Genomic DNA, 22,400 nt, shown 5'->3' on the forward strand with positions numbered 1-22,400 from the left:
CAAAACACACTTCAAAGCATTGACTACCCAACCCCACGACCACCCCCCACCTGTCAGGCAAAGACTACAATCTTTTTTTTTAAAAAACCTTTATTGAGGCAGATAACAATTACACAGCTTTATTCGCCTACAACCTGGAATCGCAGGCCGGCAACTTCGTCAGTGACATTAAAGTAAATCCTTTACTGAAAAAAAAAGAAGAAAGCAAGCATGTGTCTAACACGGCAAGCCGCCTACAACCCATCCGGGCCGGCCGCGAATAAGGCTACTGTGAGCTGCGTAAGGATGCATTCTGTAATGATGGAGAGAGTTAGGCATACCAAACTGTGAATGCTTGAGGTTTCTCGATTTTATTTATTTATTTATTTATTTATTTTTACTTTACTTTTAACCTTTTGTTAAGCCCAACAAACTTGTAGGCCTAGTGCAAACTGTTCCCCTCCATTGTGTGGCCACCATACCGGGTATGTGAAGAAAGGATCGTAAGGCACGGAGCGCTAGTGTTGTATCCTTGACTATTGTGCAGGCACAATATTCCAACCTAATGTTCTCTGCACCTGGTGAATCAATCCAAAGAACATGGAGGGGGAGGGGTATGACTAATAAATAGATATTGAACTAGACTTATGTGTCGTTTATTAGTACGTCATGCTGAGTGTATGTCCTTAGGGTTAGGGGACCGCATCTAGGAAACAGGAAATGTGACTATTTCATCATTGTTGCAACCGTTGCAGCTAGTGTGAAATGTATAACACTGATATCCCAGGGGTATAATGGGTGATGGTAAAGTATTACAAGAGCTCTGGTATAGGGTACCACGTATAGTGTTACACGTCATGTGCCTAGCATATGTAATGAGGTGAGTGTGATAGGTAACTTCACTTAGGGGTGCTGTCAGGGTCTGGTATCGCGGAGGTGCCCTCCTGTAGCTCAGTCTCGTCCTCGGCCTGGGTACTGGCCTGAAGTCGGAGAAGGTACACCGTAAGAGGACCCCATATGTCTTTGGGCCTTGATTTAGGCGGCAAAAGCTCAGCATAATTAGACAGTTGGTCTTGCCATGTGGTCATCGTTGTCAACCAGGTCTTGAATTTGGGGGCACGACCTCTCCCCCACCGACACGCCACCAGTCGTTTCGCCAAAAGGAGGCCCAGCGCAAAAAATTTACGGTGAGCCTGCAGGGCAGGACATGCCTGCCCCAATAGAGCAATCCTCGGGCATGGTGACACGGTCGTGCCTACCATGTCCGACAAGGCTGCAAACACCTCATCCCAAAAAGTCTCCACGGCACGACACGTCCACGCGAGATGGAAGAAGTCCGCCCCCTCTCTCCTGCAACGCACACAACGGTCATCATCTCGGAGGCGAAAGCGGTGCAGTTTGGCCGGGGTGTAATAGAGTCGGTGTAGAAATTTATAATGGACCAGTCTGAGGCGTGTGTTACCCGTCACTGCGGCAGTGTGCGAGCAGCTCTCTTCCCATTGTTCCTCCGACAGTGGTATGTCTAGATCACCGTCCCATTCTCGTCTCGCTCTAAGAGAGGGGGGGATGGGGCTACCTGTGCGTGTTTGTAAAGCATGCAGACAACATGTTTCGTGTTATCTGACTGTAGCAGGGCATGAAGGGGCGCCACCGTATCCGGTTCATCTGGAAAGGAGGGAGTAACTGCCCTGACGCCCTGTCTCAGTCGCACGTACAGAAACGTATCCATGACCGAGGGGGTAACATCTCCAAAGAGTTGCGCTGATGTGCAGAAACTGCCCTGGAAATACAGGTCTCCCCATGTGTGAATTGCTAGCCTCGTAAGCATTTTACGGCCAAGTTCTTCACAAGTTACACTCAGTCTTGGGTCATGCGCCAGGGTCATGCGAGGTGAGTAGAGAAATGGCGTTCCCATGGCCTCGGCTAAGCGTCTCCAGGCGAGCACCGTGCAGTCCACAGTTGTGGGATCGCGGTCTACTATCTTGGCTCTAGAGTAGAGATAACCTGACGGTTGTTCTGAAAGTCTACAATCTTTCCACCCAGTCTGAGAATCCATCGTCACAGACAATGGGTACTAGCCATTATCCAACATGCTGTTGTCCGGATCTGATTACCACACCACCCAACATTCCACCTCTCACTCGCAGGTTATCACAAGATCCTTTCACTTCTCAAACAAGAAATTAAAGCCCTTCTTCTCAAAGGGGCTATAGAACCTGTCCCGCTTCATTAGCAGGGATCAGGGGTATATTTTCTATACTTTCTCGTTCTTAAATAAGACAGGTCACTGAGTCCCATCTTAGATCTCTGATTCCTCAATCAAAACATCCTATCGGGACATTTCCATGTGGTTACTCTAAAGGATGTAATTCCACTTATCCAATAGGACGACTTGATGGCAACACTGGACCTAAAGGATGTCTATTTTGTTATATGTTATACCAATACACCCTGCACATCGCAAATGCCTCAGATTTTATTTTATTACAGGCAAACATTACCAATTCGAAGTTCTACAATTTGGGGTGTCCACAGCACTGCAGTATTTCAAATGTTTGCCAGTACCCAACGCCAGTGTCAACAACCCTCATTTGACAGTGGATCTACTTCACAGACATAGGTTTACAATAAATATTTTCAAGTCTCACCTTCAAGCTCTCCAAATTCAACCTAACTTAGGAGCCATTTTCAACACACATTTAGGACTAGCTTATCCCAATCCTGCTCGAGTTCAGAACTTTCAGGTAACTCTACTACAGTTCCAACCAAACAAAACTCTCGCAGTTCGGACCGTCATGCGTCTGTTAGGAATGATGGCCTCTTGCATTGCCCTAGTTCCCCACACAAGATTGCACATGCATTCCCTGCAGCAATGTCTAGTTCGCCAGTGGTCAGAATCACCTCGAAGATCTAGTTTTGATAGACTGCCCCACTTACCATTCTCTGCAATGATGGAGCACCAACAACTTGCTACAAGGGCAGCCTTTTCTGTACCCTGTCCCTCACCTCAGACGCACTGTAGATCGGTTGTGGTGCCCATCTGCAAGACCTTACTGTACAAGGTTTGTGGGATGCCAAACATCAAACCCTCCATATCAACTACTTGGAGTTTCAGGCAGTCCTCCTAGCACTAAAGTCTTCCCTTCCTCCCCTATTGTACAAGGTTGTCCTATGACAGCCATGTCTTATTTAAAAAAGGGGGGTGGGGTCTTCTCAACTGTCTCAGACCATTTGGAACTGGGCTCTTCACCACCACACCCACGAGTGGGAACTCCACCCACAAGTCTTCCTTCCCTACTTTCAAAAGTGCTGCTTTGTCTCAAATAGACTATTTCATCACAGCTAAAAACACACCAAAAAAATAACTTCCTCCAGGTACCCACACCCATTATCCAAGGGCATCACAGTTAGGTAGGATCAGTTCTGTAGGGATATTTACCTGCGCTCTTCCATCTCTCCCTCTCATTCCATATCTGGTATGTTAGCCCTGGTTTACAGCACTACCAGATCCCTCATTAGTTCCATGCGAGAAGCTCCCCAACAGGCCAGACCTTCTCACTCAGAATCAAGGACAAATCAGACACCCATACCCTAAACCTCTCAATTTAGCAGTTTGACTCCTGAGGTCATAGAGTTTGGATAGCTTAATTTACTTCAAGAATGTATGGCAATTCTTAACCCTGCACACAAACCCACAACTTGAGCCTGTTATGCTGGAAAATGAAAACTATGTGTTTGCTCCTGCAAACCTAAACACGTTGATCCCATGAAAGCCGGGGTGCAGGACATTATCTGCTACCTACTTCATTTGCAAAAGGCTAACTTAGCCTACACATTGTTGTGTGGTGTTTTAGGCTCCGAGTGAATTTTCCCGATCCATGCCCTTATATGGGCACAATTCACATTGCCCTTATATAGGCGTAGACATCAAACCCTTATTTAGACATAGCCCATGCTACCCAGATACAGGCATGGCTACTTCCACCCGTACCAAACGTCACAAATGATTTCTTGAATAAACAGCTTAAGCAGTCCAGGACTTCATCATGCTTGAATATTGATTTGTCCAATAACTCAGTTACTTTACAAAGAACAACTATTCCCTAGGGGTTCTTTCCTGACGTTCATATGCCCGACTTTGTCAAACTATGGCCTTCCTAAACACCTTGAAGGTATAAATATGCCTCCACTTGCTATAGCAAACTACAGTGGTTCGAAGCAGTTCGACTATCTACTTGCCCGACTGAGCTCGCTACAGCAAGTGCCGAAGGAAGCTGATTCTCCAGCTGACGCACTTATCAGGAAGCTGCTAATCTCCTGCCGAGAATCCAGCTCCAGTGTGTCCGGCTCCCCTTGCGGGGTGTTGGGAAATCGAGTACCGTGACTGAGATACCAGACCGCCTTCGTTCTAACTAAGGTATGGAGCTGATTACAACCTAGAGAAACCTTTGGTAGATTCTTGGCAAAGAAAACAATAACCTATGCTACACAATACTTAATTCTTCCCGCGTACTAGACTTAGGTTAGGTACATTGTGGTAGGCGTATTTTAGAAGCACCAGTTGAGTATTTTAGCCTGTGTATTTATGTATGTATTTTTATATGGCTTAGAAACCATACAATGCTCTTACAGTATTTTATAATACTATTCTCGCTGTACGCATTATACTATATAGTCTGCATAACGATTGTAGCAGTTCACTTCTCTTGCATGAGAAAGAAGACTGTTAAATAAAACCTTTTTATTGAAAACGCTTGTCTCTCTATTTCTCTGCAACTCTGTAGAAGCGAAGCATGCACGATTGACTACATGAAATACTTATCTATTGTTTCCGCGACTCTGAGAGATATATTCTTATTCTTGGGAAACAAAGTTGTCATGTTTCTGCGGTTGTCAAAACAATCCCTTCTTGTGAATTCGAGAAAGTTTCTAGTGACCTCTGAGCTAGCTGGCACTCACAATTAAGTTTAGTATATTCGATAGAGACCTAGTTGAACTCAGTCCTCCGTCAAATCTATAGGATATATTATTCCAATGCGCAGAACCTATTGGGAATATAGGAACTACACTACATGGCGCCCAACGTTTGGTAAGGCACTAATTTAAAGCTAAATACTAAAGTAACTCAGTCATGCTTTTCTCAGAGACCCCTTTTCTCGTAAAATGCTCCAATAGACGTCTGGAGTGGGTTAAAGGATAAAATATCCGCCATAGCTGAGTAGGACGAAAATCCTATGTATTAGTTTTTGGTTTATTCAACGTTGAAGGATACAGTGTTCCAAAAGCTTGTACAACTTATCTTTGTTTCCCTGAAACTTGCTCTGCAAACTTTCAGTCAACAAAATGTCAAACAACGGCAACACTATCGAGAACGGTGGAGCTGCGGTCGATCCAGCTTTTGACACAACAGGCTTTAATGAAGCCGATGAGGATGCTATAAGCATTCTAGAAAATTTAAGGAAAGCCATCACTATAAAACGTATAAGAAATGGCCTATCAGCAAGAGGTGGTAGGGTAGTTTTTGTGATAGAGGCACATGAATATCATGAAACAGAGGTATTCTATTCATGGATAATCTTCCCTGAAGCAAATCCAGTAACTAAATTGTTTCACTTCTACAAAGAAGATGATCCACCAGAGGAATACATTTCTTTCGAGGATATTGAAATTCCACTAAAATACCAAGAGCATGCGCTCTGGTTTGAAGGCGCACTAAAACATATAAATCACATTACCAGGCTCGGTCCACTAGGTAGACCAGGAGTGACATGGCTGGCTTTAGCCAACTACAGACCAGATCGTGACATTGAATCAGTCAGACGATGAATTACTAAATAATATCAAAGATTAGTAGAATTGCACAGTTAAAGGTTTTTATTAAAAACACTCCTACTCTTCCTAAAAAGAAGTGGGAGAATAGCAAACAAACTTCCAAAGAGAAGCGTTCTCATTCCAGAGGTAGGTCTCCTCAAAAGGAGCCCTCTGAAAGGAGGTATAACCTCAGGAATAGAGATAATTTGAGAAAACCTGATAGATATCAAGATACTGGTACACGTTCCTCTCGTACCTTTCAGACTTCCTCACAGAAATCCAAAAGTAGAGGACAGTCAGAAAACAAGGAAGAACATGTGAAGTCCAAAGACTCCAGCATTATACAAAAATCATGTAGGATGGGATGAGGATTCTCCTTACCATAAAATCCAATTGAAAACTCAACCAACTGCACAAAGGCAGTATCCAGTTAAGCAAGAGCTAAAAAACAGGTCAGGGAGATCTTAGATCAACTTTAATACCAAGGGGTGATTGAAACATGCACCTCGTCCATGAACAATACTTTGTTTCCTGTCTCCAAACCAGACAATACATATCGTCTGGTATTGGATTACAGACATTTAAACTCTTGTTGCAAAACATTTGCAGTACAAAATGCACACAGTGCAGCACTAATGAATAACATTGTGCGTAAAAAATATAAAACCACATTAGATATTTCTACCGGTTTCTTCTGTCAAAACATTGCACATGAAAGTAGGTATTTGACCGCTTTCTCAATTATGGGGACACAGTGTCACTTCTGTCGTCTCCCACAGGGATTCAAGAATAGTCCAGGGTTACTACAAACCTATGATGATGAGGCATTATCATATGTCGATGACATCTATCTAACAGACGATGACTTGGACAGGCACTTGAACAGAGTAAATACCATTACACTTGGATTCACCTCTGAAGGGTATAAATTCAATTTTAAGAAATCAAGAATTGCCCACCTCAACGTCTTTTTTCTGGGATATGAGTTATCAAGTGAAGGCAAAAGCCTGGCAGCCAACTTTTTAGAAAAGTGTGCACTGCTCCAACCTCCAAAAACGAGGAAAAACTTAGTCGAATCTGGGTTTCCTGAATTTCGGAAGAACTTACATTCTAAATTACGCAGAACGGGTTAAACCTCTACGAATTAATCAAACCTGATTTCAAAACAATTAATTGGACATGAAAACACACAGAAGTTTTGCGTTCAGTCCAAACGGATATGTTGGCAACAACACATTTACAAACACGCGTAAACGAACGCAACTTAGTGATCCGAATCATTCCAGGACAATGCGGATTCACGTACTTAACATTTAACGAAGGAGAAAAAGTACCAATAGCTTACAAATCACACTTGAACACACAAGCAGAAATGAAATTCACTTCAACAAAGAAAATTCTGACAGCGGTTCAAACTGCAGTAGCAAAAGAGAGAGCCCTCGCACAGGGTAAGCGCATAATGGTCGTTACTCCTGTACCTGCCTTAGAGGCAGTGACGAAAACGAGTATTCCAAATGCAAAAGCTTTACATCTGAGATGGATACAGTGGGTTAATTCTCTTGCTGCAACAGATGTTGAATACGTTTTTGACCCTTATTTGAAAACACAAGAATTTCTACAATACGAACAAGAATGTCCTCTGCCTACTGAAATTCTGCCTCTAGAACAGTATGAATGTATAATTTATACTGACGGATCAACACAGCCCGCTATTGGGGGTAAACAAGCTTATAGTGCTGCATGCGCGATCGTTAAAGGTCGTTGGCGCGATGGCAAATTCCGACCAATGGTCACTAAAACACAATCTCTAGGAGATTGTACAGCTCATCGAGCTGAACTACAGGCATTCAAGATGGCGCTTGAAAATACTGATTGCGAGTTCCCCACACTCATAGTGTGCGATTCATATTATTGCTTCCAATCTTACAATGAATACTTGCAAAACTGGATTCAAAACGGTTTCAAAGATGCAAAAGGTGGCACAATCAAGCATAAGTTGCTTTGGGAACAAATAGTTCAGTTACGACAAGAACTACAAAAGATTCACGTGATTCATGCACGGAGTCATCAACGTGATGGCGTTCACGTTGCAGGGAATTCATTGGCTGATGAAACCGCGAAGGCTGCTGTGCAAACTGCTTTCGTAGCTGCAATCACTCGTTCAAAAGTGAAAATAGACGGCGAAATAATGCTAGCTGTCAATGCTTCAAGCATAGACAGTGGTAAAACATTACCAAAAGACTTTCCACTCAAATACTCATACATAACTGATGCAAATAATGTTCCTTTTGCTCGAATCCCTGGAGTGGGGGATAGAGCAATTCCAAACATGGAACATAGATTAGGACTGATCTTACCAGCTCATGAAGGGCTTGCCTCTGCACACGCAGGTGTTTCTGCCACAGTGTCGTTATTAAAACGGAGATACTGGTGGCCGCGTATGAGGAAACAGACCCGAAACTATGTTTTGGAAAGGAAATCTGCCAGAAGATGAAAGTCTCTACAGTGAAACGTCCTGCGCAGACGCCCCTGTTAATCTCAGATAAACCATTGGCTTGCATTTACCTGGATCACTGTGATCACTAACAGAGGGATGGTAACTATAAATATATCATGGTTGCAGTGGATTCGTGCTCGAGATTCATTTGGATGTGGCCTCAGCACTTGGCTGACGCTTGAACTGTTACAAAAGATTTGCGAGTCTTTATCGGCACATACGCAGTCGGCACGCTACATTCTGACCTGGTTCCTGCTGTTATCTCTGGAGCTTACAAGGAGGCCATGGCCAAATTAGGCGTTGCATTGCGGTACTCTAGTCCATTCCATCCTGAGGGAAATTCGGTAGTGGAGAGAAAAAAACGGGACATAAAGCAATCTATAACGGCTAGGGTATTCGGCTCGGGTGATGGGTGGGTCAAACATCTAATAAGTGTCCAATGTAGTCTTAACAATCTGCCAAGAAGTTCTCTAGGGGAATTCACTCCATATGAAGTCCTTTTTGGAACAAGAATGATTGTGCCTAACCTTGATTGTCACACTTCAGTGGTAGAACACAAACCCCTTGATATCAAAGACGGTTTGGTTGTTTTGCAGGACTTAAATGAAATAAGATCAAGACAAAGTACCATACTCCTGAAGCCAACATCCACTGAAGAAAAACCGACAGTCCCAGCAAGGCCTGTCTGGATTCCAAAGATTGGGGATCTGGTGAGAGAAAAGATTGCGGACAAGAAGGAATTTGGGCCTTCTTACAGACAACCAGTACCTGTCCTAGCCATCCACGGATCAAGAACAGTAATACTGCTGCCCCTTGCTGGTAAAAAGGAGAACAGGTTTGTGTCCATCGACCCGGTCAAACCACATCATGTGGCCGATCATAAGTAGTAGGCCAAGTGGACTCCAAAGATGTAGCAGACGCCCTAATCTACCTACTATCCAAGAGGTTCAAACTGAGAGACTCATCGCCTTTGAAGAATCTGCAGTGCGAAAAGGACTATGCAACAAAGCCATGGAACTTGTACCTCTTGAGACCCAAATAACGGTTTGTCAAGAAACGCCTGTCTAAAATGAAATAGCATGTGACTATACCAATGTAACAAGTGATCAAGTTCCAAAGATTTCAACGAATCCTGATGCAATCCCATCAATTGACAGAACTGCCTCTGGCTATTTCATTAACTTTGATACGTTTTCCGAGGATCCCAGCGAACCTGAAACAACGCCAGCAAAAAGAACTTTCAAAGAACAAGCAACAGAGCTTTTTCATCACCTGGAAAAGACTTATTTGGTTTAACCATGGATTGTGTTGGATGTAATTTTTGTTTTACTTTGGTTGACTCTGGCAATAACTTTGGGGATGCTGATAAAAGGAAGATATGTTAAAAAGGACACAGCAAGTAAGAACATCAACTTACTACTCAAGCCACACAAATCATCTCATTGTGAACAAAGAGACTTGTCATTAGTGAACATCACAACCGTTCCTATACCTGGTGGTATAGCTTGGGACAGAACTGAATATGACAATTTTGGCCCGTTGGAGCTGTTGAAGATTCCACACCAATTCAAGATTTCCTTGAGTGACTTTGTTTCATCTAGTACCTTTTCTGATGATTGAGACTTCAAGACTGTTAATACTATGATGTCAGACTTAAAAATGTCTGCAAAATTTACAAATCATGAATACTTAGAAGGTTCATCAGATTATGAACACATGTATTGTTATAATGCATAAATCTGCAAGTCCTAGAAATGTATTAACTTATAACCAATGGGAACATTGTCCTACGCCACCAAAGGGTAGCTCAAAAACATTTTATGGCAAATTTCCGTACTTTTCAGGTTTTAATCTTTCAAATCCAGAATCATTTTACTTTAAAAATGTTAATAGGACAGGAATAAAAAGTATGTTGACAAATACCAAGCAAATTTATTCTGCAGCCTTTTATGCTCAACTATCTTCGTTAGGTTTCGACTTTTGGAAAGACAACATTGAGACAAAAACTGTCTGAGGCACAAAAGATTGGCAAGTGCAGGGGATGGAAGCCTTATTTCGAGCCTGCATCATCCCAGAGCAAATAATGTTTTTGAATGACACTGTCCAACAGACATCTTGTCTTGGATTAGCCAAGATCAAGGAGTTAAACAAACCGTCCATACCTACACCTACACCTGATAGTAACAACACTACAGAGGGGGATTTCGACCTACATACTATTTTGCATCACAACAGATCAGATCCAGATTGGAGAAAATGATTAATCTGGCCCACAGACACAAACAACTGTCAAGATAGATTCATGAAAAAGACACAAGCGTTCACATTCACTAGGCCAGACCCAAGATATGTTCAGAGACAGCATCCAGGAATAGTAACATCATACAGTGTAGGAAAGCTGTGCCTTGAGTGGCTACACAAACCTACACTAAAGGAAGTAAAACAACACTTATCTTTACTTAAAGATGGCGCTGATCTGAGGGACTTCTTACAAGGACCTTCTAAACTGCGTCATAAACATTTTATATACTCTGGTATCTATGCCATGTGTAATGAAGCATGTAAGATTACGCAAGCAGAGACTGCAGAACATATACGAGAAATTGATCGTATTAATTTCGAGAAATCTCTCTCTGTAGTTGACAATGGGTTAACGACTGTCGTCCAGGATATTTTCTTTGGACAGCATAGTATCCTCTGCCATAGACATAATGGAGCCATAGACATAATGGAACAGGACTTGGTCATGCTGAAACATGCTCATTCGCAATTAAGTTCCATCATGCTATTGGGCTGGATGTTACAAAACCTTAATTCAGGCTATGTACCTTGGCGTTTGATCAATGCTACGTCACTGTTTTCAGAATTTAATCTCACTGAAAAACAGATCAAACTGGCACAGAGGGGAGCAGATTATACGGTGCTGAGCATTGAAAAACTGGAAAGTTTGCCATTAATTGTCACTGAAAGACCAGCCACAGAATGGATTATACACTGTACAATCCCTCTGCCTGTTACAATTTCCATTTTCAGAATTGCTTAAAACATATACCAGCAGGCATATATGAAAGGTTGGTAAAGAATGCATCAAGACATCCTGGGAATTACCATACACACACAGATGTTGGAGTGGGGGAATGAAGTGTTTCTTTGTGGTAAAAATTGTGAAAACGCACTAAGCGGTTCTCTCCTTTGTCAGGGTATTAACTTACACGGGGCCTGTGATGGTTTCTCCAACAACTTATCCTGCCACCTGCAAGGTTCACCAGCTGCAGTGATTGATCCAATTTTTGGTCAACTTTCTAATGGAAGTTACCTCATGTTGAATGATCACAGCTGCTGTGGCATGTTGCCAGGTTTTCCCTATCTCGTAACTGTGTCAGCCAGGGTCACTTGCTGTATGCAAGCATTGTTTCCAAATACCAAGAAAGACCGGGAGTCACCGTTATGGCCTTCACTGAACATCTCTTCTGTACGAATTGATACTTTAAGCAGAATTAAAGCCATTCTTTTACAGAAAAATGTGCCACTGACCTCGGCCAAAGAGACGTATGATCTGCAAGTTGCAAGGAATTCTGCAGAGATATGTTATGTTATGTTAAAACCGCTCTTCTATAGCGCACGGCTACTCCAAAGAGTGTCCCGGCGCTTTGGCGAAGAGAAAAAGAGACGAACACACAACATAGCAATGCATAAGGCCCGTGCAGCAATTACAGAGAGAAGAGCCAAGTCTTCAGCTCCTTTCTAAAAGCTAACAGATTGCTAGCTGTTCTCAAAGATAAGGGAAGATCGTTCCAGCAGCGCGGTGCTAAATACCGGAAAGAACGACCTCCGATGCGTGTGCGCCTAATGAAAGGAACCACGGCCTTGGCCTCGTGAGCAGACCTAAGAGTTCTTCTAGGAACGTAGAAGGCAATCCGCTTTCCAAGATAGCTTGGGCCGATCCGGTGCAGCGCCTTGAAAGCCATCGTCAAGATCTCAAAGGTGACTCTCTTGGCAACCGGAAGCCAATGGAGTTGTGCAAGGAGCTCAGAAGCTCGTGCCCTTTTTGGTAATCCAAAGATTTCTCTGGCCGCCGAATTTTGTACGACCTGCAAGCGCGCCATCAAGTATTTCGGAAGACCCGAATAGAGCGCGTTCGCATAATCAAGTCGAGAGCCTATCAAGGCCTGTACAATCGTTTTTTTATGCTGGAGAGATAAAAAAGGAAGGAACTTCCGCAGCATTTTTAAGATGCCAAAACACTTCCCCGTTAGCCCGATGATCTGGGGTCTAAGGGAAAGATCGACATCACACAGGACGCCCAGATTTTTCGCCTTTAGTGTTGCCGTGTCAGGTGGAGACATGTCGCAGGGCCACCATGACTTCCAGCCCGAATCCGGCTGGCAGCCAAAGAAGAGCAGCTCGGACTTGTCTGAGTTGCACTTCAGACTATGCCTTTGAAACCAGTTGAAAACGGCTTCCAGGCATTCCCGAATCCGACCGCTGTCAAAGTCTTCCCCCTTGCCACACGAGAACAAAAGCTGGGTGTCATCAGCATAGGAAATGATCTGAGCACCATACGATTCAGCCACCGCCGCGAGAGGGGCCATGTAGATATTAAAAAGAGTGGGGCTCAGGATAGATCCCTGAGGGACCCCCACCTAAAGCGGCGGCATTTCGGCTGAAAACGGAGGTGCCCAGACCACTTGCCGGCGGTTGGTAAGAAAGGATTTGAACCAATTCCACACCGTCCCACGAAAGCCGATCTCCCAGAGTCTTAAAAGGAGAGCGGCATGGGGTACGGTGTCGAACGCCGCCGACAAGTCCAGCATGACCAAGATGGCTTTCCCCCCCCCATCCAGTGTCTCTCGAATGGCCTCCGTGATTTCGAGAAGAGCTGTTTCCGTGCTAAAATTAGCACGGAAACCCGACTGAGAGTCGTGCAGAATGTTATTACTCTCTATGAAACTAGAGATAGAGAGGTGCACGTGCTTCTCAATCACCTTGGCCAGAGAAGGGAGGAGGGAGATCGGTCTATAGTTCGCGTGTACAAGGGGATCTAAGGATGTTTTTTTTAACAGCGGAAGGATTAGAGCATGCTTCCAGGCCTTGGGCACCTCTCCTGACATCAGGGAGGCATTTAGCAGAGGATTAAGCAGTATATTAACTGCTGATGCCACTCTCCCCAGGCACTTAGCTGGGCAGGGATCGAGCGGCGAACCTGATTTCAACCGAGATAGATAGTCCATGGAGGCAGCAAGAGAGATAGGAGGGAAAGCTACAAGCAAGGTGACTTCCTCCTCAGCAGATGGAAACATAGATGTCAAAAGGCCAGCGGCAGGGCTCAACCCCGGGCCAGGAAAGGAACCCTGAATGAGTTTGATTTTATTAATGAAAAAATCACTAAGTTGGTTAATCCAGGCTTCAGTATGAGCCAAGGTCGATGTACTAGAAGCTGGCGAAACAAACTCCTGTACAATTTTAAAAATGTCCTTGCTCATACTACCTGCCGCGTCAATCCTGCGCTCAAAATACACCTTTTTTGCATCAAAGATATGCTTATGATACAGACAGATAAGCTCCCTGTATTTGCTCCTGTCCTCCAGATCGTACCTACGCCTCCAGGCGTACATGCCCTTTTAACAACAAATTGCCCTCTTCATTTCTCGGGAATGTTAGGTCGTATCATCTTAAACATGTCTGATATGAGTGGTATTGTACATGTATTTAAGACAGTTTTTTCGGGACTCTTACCACCTTTTCAAGCACTCCTAAGCATATTTCCAAACTATGTGCACTCTGTGTTTGGCGGACTGCCTTTCCTTTTGGGACTCGCAGCAGGGATACTATTTTTGCTCCTACTGCTCCGATATGGCCAGCCGAATCACCAGGGATACCCAGTTCACCGTGGAGAACACTCTACTGGTGATGAAGTGTCGTGAGCGCATAGTCCAAATTTTGGGATTAACATGTTTAAAAGGATTGAATACCACATGGTTTGTCATTTAGACCAATATGGCAAGATTGCATCACACCTGTTCTACGATGCCTGCTATGCAGAGAAGAATGTGTGTTAGACATCTGTCTTGTACTACCATCAGTCCTGCCAACGGATGTTGATACTTTGCTTGGACCAGTAACAGCTCATGCACTGTGTTGTCCCCAACGGCTAACAATCCTGATGACGGCATTCAGTGAGATCTCAGACACAACATGCTACTGCTGAGGTACGAGAGGAAAGCGGCATACAGGTTCCTTCCAATTCGAACATTGCTAATGCGATTAACGCTGACGGCGATGCTTCACATCTATGTGCGATTGATCTTCTTAACGAGGTAATCCAACTTTTACCTACAATGGTAGACAAATGCTTTACAGACTTAGAAGACTTGATGTTTTCCCCAAACAATAACACTGACTTTTGAGTTGGCACGCAGTTTTCTGAGAGACTCTGAATTCGACCTTCAATTTTTCAAAACAAAGTTTCTAACTTTGGAACTCTTTTTTTCTATTATTAATTTTTGTTTTTCCAAATTTGTACTTTTTCTTTTTTGGCACAAAGTAATCTGCATAAAGTAGAACTATTCATAGAGAACTAGAATTCTTTGAAAAAACTTCCAAGAGACAATATTTGACCTTGTCCACATTCAAGAAGTTTATATATTCTGCCATTAAATGGTCACGACTTTTTCTTCTGTATTTAAGAGCCATTTCATAAATGATTCATTCATTCGGATTGCATTTGAAATGTAAACCTATATGCTTTGAGTGACACATTGCTTTAAATGCGTACAGCACAAATGCTCTTTTCGTGTACAACCAATACCAATGCATTTTTTAGGTATTTTGGGTGGGTTTTTAACACATCATGTTTAGATATGTTTTACTGTGTTTAGAACTTAGTAATGTCATACATAAGAAAGTGGAATGGGTGTTGTGTGGCGTTTTAGGCTCAGAGTGAATTTTCCTGATTCATTCCCTTATATAGGTGCAATTCACATTGCCCTTATATAGGCGTAGAAATCAAACCCTTATTTAGGCATAGCCCATGCTACCCAAATACAGGCATGGCTACTTCCAAACGTCACAACGATTTCTTGGAAAACCAGCTTAAGCAGTCAGGGACTTCGCCTTGCTTGAATATTGATTTGTCCAAGAACTCAGTTACTTTACAAAGAACAACTATTCCCTAGGGGTTCTTTCCTGACGTTCATATGCCCGACTTTACTTCAAACTATGGCATTCCTAAACACCTTCAAGGTATAAATATACCTTCACTTGCTATAGCAAACTACGGTGGTTCGGAGCAGTTAGACTATCTACTTGCCCAACAGGGCTCGCTACAGCAAGTGCCGAAGGAAGCCTACTCTCCAGCTGACGCACTGATCAGTAAGCTGCTCTTCTCCTGCCGAGAATCCAGCTCCAGTGTTTCCGGCTCCCCTTGCGGGGTGTTGGGAAATCGAGTCCCGAAACTGAGATACCAGACCTCCTTCATTCTAACTAAGGTATGGAGCTGATTAGAACCTAGAGAAAACGTTGGCAGATTCTTGGCAAAGTAAACTAAAACCTATGCTACACAATACTTACTTCCTCCCGTGTACTAGACTTAGGTTAGGTACATTGGGATAGGTGTATTTTAGAAGCACCAGTTGAGTATTTTAGCCTGTGTATTTATGTATGTATTTTTATATGGCTTAGAAACCATACAATGCTCTTACAGTATTATTTTATGATACTATTCTCGCTGTACGCATTATACTTTGTAGTCTGCATAACGATTGTAGCAGTTCACTTCTCATGCATGAGAAAGAAGACTGTTAAATAAAACCTTTTTATTGAAAACGCATGTCTCTCTATTTCTCTGCAAGTCTGTAAAAACGAAGCATGCACGATTGACTGAGTGAAATACTTATCTATTGTTTCCGCGACTCTGAGAGATATGTTCTTATTCTTCGTAAACAAAGTTGTCATGTTTATGCGGTTGTCAGAAACTAATCCCTTCTTGTGAATTCGAGAAAGTTTCTAGTGACCCCTGAGCTAATTGGCCCTCACAATTAAGTTTAGTATATTCGATAGAGACCTAGTTGACCTCAGTCCTACGTCAAATCTATAGGATATATTATTCCAATGCGCAGAGCCTATTGGGAATATAGGAACTACACTACAAAACCCACAACTTGAGCATGTTATGCTGGAAAATGGAAACTATATGTTTGCTACTGCAAACCTAAACAAATTGATCCCATGAAAGCCAGGGTGCAGGATATTATCTGCTACCTACTTCATTTGTAAAAGGCTAACTTAGCCTACACGTCCATTAGGTTACACCACACTGCAATGGCAGCCTATCTCCGAAATAGGCAGCATCTCTCACTGTTAAAAATCCCAGTCATTAATGCATTCATGAATGGTCTGAAAAGAGTAATTCCTCCTCTTGTTCCCCCAGCAACTTCTGGGATCCTTAACATTGTTCTAACCAGGCTCACAGGTCCTCCTTTTGAACCTCTTCACTCATGCACCCTACAATTTCTTTCATTGAAATTATCATTCTTAGTTGCCATTACCTCACCCAGGCGTGTTAGTGAGCTCCAGGCTTTAACCTTAGAGGAACCATTCTTCCAAATACATAGAGACAAGCTAGTTCTTCTTACTAATCCTACATTTCTACCTAAGGTAGTCTCTCAGTTTCACCTCAATCAATCCATTGAGCTCCCATTTTTTTCCCCATAACTATGATTCTGTGGCAGAATGAGCTCTTCATACCCTAGATGTAACAAGACCTCTCATGTTCTACATAGAGAAACGAAAACACTCAGGTAAACAAAGTAACTCTTTGTTGCATTTTCTCCACCTCATAAATGCAACGCTATACCCAAATCAGGCACAGCCAGAAGGATTGTTGAACGTTAAGACTAAAAGACTTTTACCCCTTACTCCCAGAGCACATTCCACTCCTAAAAAGAGCTACTATGGCCTTTTTAGGAAACATTCCCATGTCGGACCTTTGTAAGGCAGCTACATGGTCTACCCCACACACATTTACCACTGTGTGGATGTTTTAGCACGCCAACAAGCCAGTTTAGGTCAGGCAATGCTGCATACCCTTTTTCAAACTACTGCAACTCCCACAGACTAGCAACCGCTTTGAAGGAGGGACTGCTTTACAGCCTATGCAGAGTATGTGTATCTACATCCTCACATGCCATCGAACGGATTATGTTACTTACCCTGTAAGCATCTGTTTGTGACATGTAGTACTGTAGATTCACATGCGCCCTCCCTCCTTCCCAGACACCTGTTTTTCATTACATACATATGAGATACACTTACATTTAGCATTGGACAACCTTGTTCTTACACTCCCTGTGAGAAAACAATCTAACAAAGGAGTCTGCCCATGCGCAGTATCATCAAGAGAAGGAGTCACTTGGTCTCGTGACTCGAAAGACTTCTTCCAAGAAAAACAACTTGCACAACTCTAGACCCAACACTAGTTGGCAGGAGTATGCAGAACATGTGACTCTACAGCACTACATGCCACAAACAGATGCTTACAGGGTAAGTAACATAATCCTTTCCTTTGAATGTTGCTCTCATATGGGCTGGGAAGCCAGTAGATATTTCTGTAGCCTTCTTTGTCGGTACTTCTAGATCTTCAGTAGGGATGCCTTTTTTTGCCAAGGTCTCAGGATTCAGATAAGGGAGAAATAAGAGCAGACAGCAGCCCAACTGCATCTCTTTATTTTTGTTAGTGAGCTTAAGATTACGTCGTCTCCCAAACCTGTTGTTTTGGGGTTTAGTAGGAAAGCAGTAGGTTGCCCACATGTCATTTTTTTTGTCTCAGCGCCCAGCATTTCTTTCAATACTTTACATATTTTCTCCATTAGAACCTCAGATGGGATGTTTGCAGGGACACCCAGAACACTTAGAAGGGATCCTATCCTTAAGTTATTGAGCTGCTCTATTTTTTCATCCAATTTAAGGGTCCCTTCTGCTGTGCCTCTAAAGGGCACCAGCCCTTTACAGGAGTTTGTTGTAACAGATTACTGCTCTAATCTCTTTTATCCAGTTCACCTTCGTCCCTCTGCACTTGCCTCCCTACTTGTGAGTCAGCCCAGTTTATCCTCTATTGCTTTTACCGCAGAGGCAATAGAGGACAGTGTTGGTGGAGCAGAGTAGTGCCATTTCTCCTGGTGTTAAGCTCGCTTTGTCCGCGGATGCCTCTGGCCGATTGTCATACTCTTTTTATTGTGGCACTCCTATGCGGCTCAAATAAGCCTTCTCCGCATTCCCTTCAGCTCATCATGTCAAAGGAGCTAGTTGTGGCTCAAAGGATTGTTTGGAGACCTCTCGCACTCAGTCCTGATATATGAGCTTGCAGATGTATTTGGTATTATGATGCCACCCAGCGCTGTACCTCCTTGGCGGGGGGGGGGCGGGGGTGTGGGGGGGTGTGTGTGGGGGGGTGTGTGTGGGGGGGGTGTGTGTGTGTGTGTGTGTGTGTCTGTGTGTCTGTGTGTCTGTGTGTCTGTCTGTCTGTGTGTGTCTGTCTGTCTGTGTGTGTCTGTCTGTCTGTGTCTGTCTGTCTGTCTGTCTGTCTGTCTGTCTGTCTGTCTGTCCCCCCACCCTATGCTGAGCTCTGAAGCATCCTTTGGTTACGGGCTGTTGTTTGCCTACCGGCGATGAAGTTACCTACGGCTACTCTTGACACCCTTCCCGGGCCCCTTTTAATCCTATCCTCAAAGGCACTGTTACCAGTCCTATCCCTGCAGTCAAATCTGGCCCTTCTTGAGTGTATTCACCTCTACCTTGCACAGTGGTACAAGCAGGCCACTACCCCAACTCCACGTCTCCCTTCGTGAGTCGGCCCCACTCGAGGATAGAATCGCAAGAGAAGTTTGGGAAGAGATCTGATGGTATCCCCATTAAAAGTGCACCAATTCAGTTCTGAGGTGGCCAGCCACTTCAAGACACCCTCTGCCTCAGAGACATGGTCATCTTGAATCATGGCTAGGTCTGCCCATCACAATTTCCCTTTTAACATAATATGCCTGTAATGTATTTTTAGATTAATTGTTGAATAAACTGTTTGTAGGTCCAACACAATTCAGTTACATCGCCATGACAGTTCCTCAGCTTCACCTCCTCAATAACGTGGAACAGCTAGACCATAATGTTTTTTGTTTTTTTTTATAGCAAAGTCAGACGGAGCTAACAGTTAAGTTCCATTGCTGTTGTTCCTCATAAAGTAAGCTATTTTGGGTCCGTATGCCATGTAAGGCTTCCAGGAAAAAGTGTTGATCAAATTAATTTCAGAAACGCCCATATAACCCGCCCACTTAAAAGCCCACCATAACATGCAATAGAAAAACACAAGCAAGTATAACATTAAGCTTTTTTTTACTTTTAGTACTCTACCTAATTTCTGGCCAACTCTTGTATTAGGTTGTTTTCTTACCAGTTCAGCAGCAGGGCTGTGAAGTGGTGTTTAGGCAATATCGACACAGTAACAACTACTGTTCAAATTACGTTACTGATTGGTAGGATGAGTGATTGTGAAAAAAAATAGGGACTTGTATACTCTGTATGGCAATTTCATATAGGGACTTGTATACTCTGTATGGCAATTTCAATAAAGGGAATCTCACATTGGTAATCAATAAAAGTATATGAAGAATATATTCTTGTCTTTGGGAGTTCAAATAAACCAAATGTTTCTTTTTTCTTTACTTAATAGGGGAGAACACATACAAGCAATGGTAAAACAGATCAACGACATCCGAAACCACGTGACTTTCTAACCTGCCAATTTTGTTTATTATGTTTTGTCTTTCTTTATTTAAATATGAATGAGTACTTCATAAAAGAATATGTAAAGTATTTTTTTAAATACCACAAAGGATGCATGCAGTTAAAATTATGTAAACTGAAAAATTCTTTGTACATAAAATAAAAGTGTAAATTTCACTGTAAACAAATGTTTTGGAATGGATAGGTGTATTTTTTTATATATAAAGCCTGTGAGAAAATGTGCTGTTGGTTGAGGGGAGTGGTAACCCTTCTCAAGCAACAGCCACCGTCCTTGTTAGGCTCAACCAAAACAGTCACTAACTTAATCTGTGCTTGACCCTCTGGTAGTTTGGGACAAAAACAGTCAGCCTTAACCTATTTATGTAGCACTTAAACAGTAATTAAATGAAAACACAACAGAAGAAAAAAGCCACTCTAATTTAGAAAAAAAGAAAGATTTTATAAATTGTTTGACACCAAAACAACAATTCAAAGAAGATGAAATCCTCCTCATGGAGGAAGAAAATGAGGGACCAGAGATACAAGATAGACTTCATGCCCTGAAGCTTAAAAGAGATGAATATAAATCACTGCAACTGACATGGCCAAGTCATTGAGCAGAGACAAAGACCAGAGCTGTTTGACCTGAGGTACAAGGCTGGAAAGTTACTGGCTTAGCTGGATAAAAAGGAGCTGGCAAGCAGACTGGTTCCAGAACTACTAAAGGGTTCAGGGGAAGTAATAACAGATCCGCAAGAGATCGCTAACGAGTTTGCAGATTACTATCGCTCTATCTCTCAAGCGAGCTCTTTCTTTACAGAAGGGGACTTGCAAGCCCTGCTTTTGGACATAAAGCTCCCCGCCCTGGCCATAGATGAAAGAGACTTGCTAGATAGTGACTTGACTTACAACAAAGTTCCCCAAGCAATTAGAAACCTCCAGTCAGGTAAAGCTCTGGTCCCCAATTGGCTGCCGATTAAGCTTTACAAGCTGAAGCCGGATATAATTGCTCCACACTTGTGGGCCATGTTTAAAGAAAGCTGTGAATCGGGGCTGCTCCACCAAGATCAAAGGGTTGCTACATTGGTCACTATACACAAAATGGGCAAGCCCAGAAATGCATGCTCGTCCTACAGGCCCATCTCCCTATTAAATGCTGAGCCAAAATACTCACAAAACTACTAGCCGGACGTCTGGTTCAAGTGATAGGCAATCTAGTGCACCCGTATCAATCTGGCTTCATGCCTCACCGAAATACAGCACTAAACTTGAGGAGACTGCATGGCGTATTGGGGCACCAGGGCACGATCCATGAAGCTACAATTGTGGTTTCGCTAGAGGCAACGATGGGCTTCGACACCATAGCGTGGCCGTATCTTTTTGCAGTCTTGGCTAAGATGGGATTCTGGCCCAATTTTTGGGCTTTTTGTATGCAGAGCCCTTAGTGCAAGTGGTTGTTAACAATAAGAAATCGGGAGTATTCAAACTGAGCCGTGGGACTCAACAGGGTTGTCCACTGTCTCCCTAGCTTTTTCCTCTTACCCTGGAGCCATTGGCGGTGTGGATTCGTAGAGACCCAGTAATCCGGGGAATGAAGTGGGCTAATACGTGGGAGGACCGCATTTCTCTTTATGCAGATGACATACTGCTTTATCTTGCATCCCCAAGTCATTACTCCACAGAGTACCTAACGTATTCACCAACTTTGGGAAATACTCTGGGTACACAATCAAATGGAGCAAATCCCTAATGTTTGTCCTCACTGGCGAACCACCTCCCCTACCGAGAGGGTGTCCCATGCAAGAAGAGAAAGAGGGCTTCCAATATTTAGGAATTTTGATCACAGTAGACCCCATAGCTAGCTTTGAACATAACTGACTCCCCCCGCTGCAGAGATTGAAGCGAGATGTGGCCAGTTGGAAGCCTTTCCCACTATCATTTTAGGGAAGGGCTGCATTGTTCAAAATGATGTCCCCTGCCAGGCTTTCTCTATGCGCTTCAAAACTTCGCAGATCTGGTCTCCCTGAAATATTTTCGAAGAGGTAGAGAGTCTCCAGAGGGAAGTGCTTTGGGATGGTCGCCCTCGCATAGCCTTCACAAACTTAGTCTTGAGTTGGTATGACAGGGGGGATATTGCTGCCCGACATTAGGAAATACTACTGGGCGGCCCACCAGGCAGCTATAAATCAGTCTGTCTCGTCCCTGGGATGACTCAGGTTACAAGATGGACAAATGGTTATTACCGGGGGGCAACTACAACACGGCCCTATACTCTAAGCCCAAGAAATTTTCCCTAACAGGACCGACCAGGCATTCAGTACACATGTGGCACACAGTTAAC

The 22,400-nt window shown here is 43.3% G+C and overlaps 1 protein-coding gene across 1 annotated transcript in view; it reads left to right on the forward strand.

The window, feature by feature from the left end:
• NUP88 (nucleoporin 88) overlaps positions 1 to 20,247 on the forward strand; it is a 362,163-nt gene extending 341,916 nt beyond the window's left edge. The window contains exon 17 of the mRNA XM_078679698.1: positions 20,007 to 20,247. Coding sequence (XP_078535824.1) covers positions 20,007 to 20,070 — 64 coding nt within the window. The 3' untranslated portion in view covers positions 20,071 to 20,247. The remainder of the gene's footprint in view (positions 1 to 20,006) is intronic.
• The last annotated feature ends 2,153 nt before the right edge of the window (positions 20,248 to 22,400 follow it).

Source organism: Lissotriton helveticus, chromosome 3_1 (genome assembly GCF_964261635.1).
Source record: "Lissotriton helveticus chromosome 3_1, aLisHel1.1, whole genome shotgun sequence".
Classification (NCBI taxonomy): domain Eukaryota; kingdom Metazoa; phylum Chordata; class Amphibia; order Caudata; family Salamandridae; genus Lissotriton; species Lissotriton helveticus.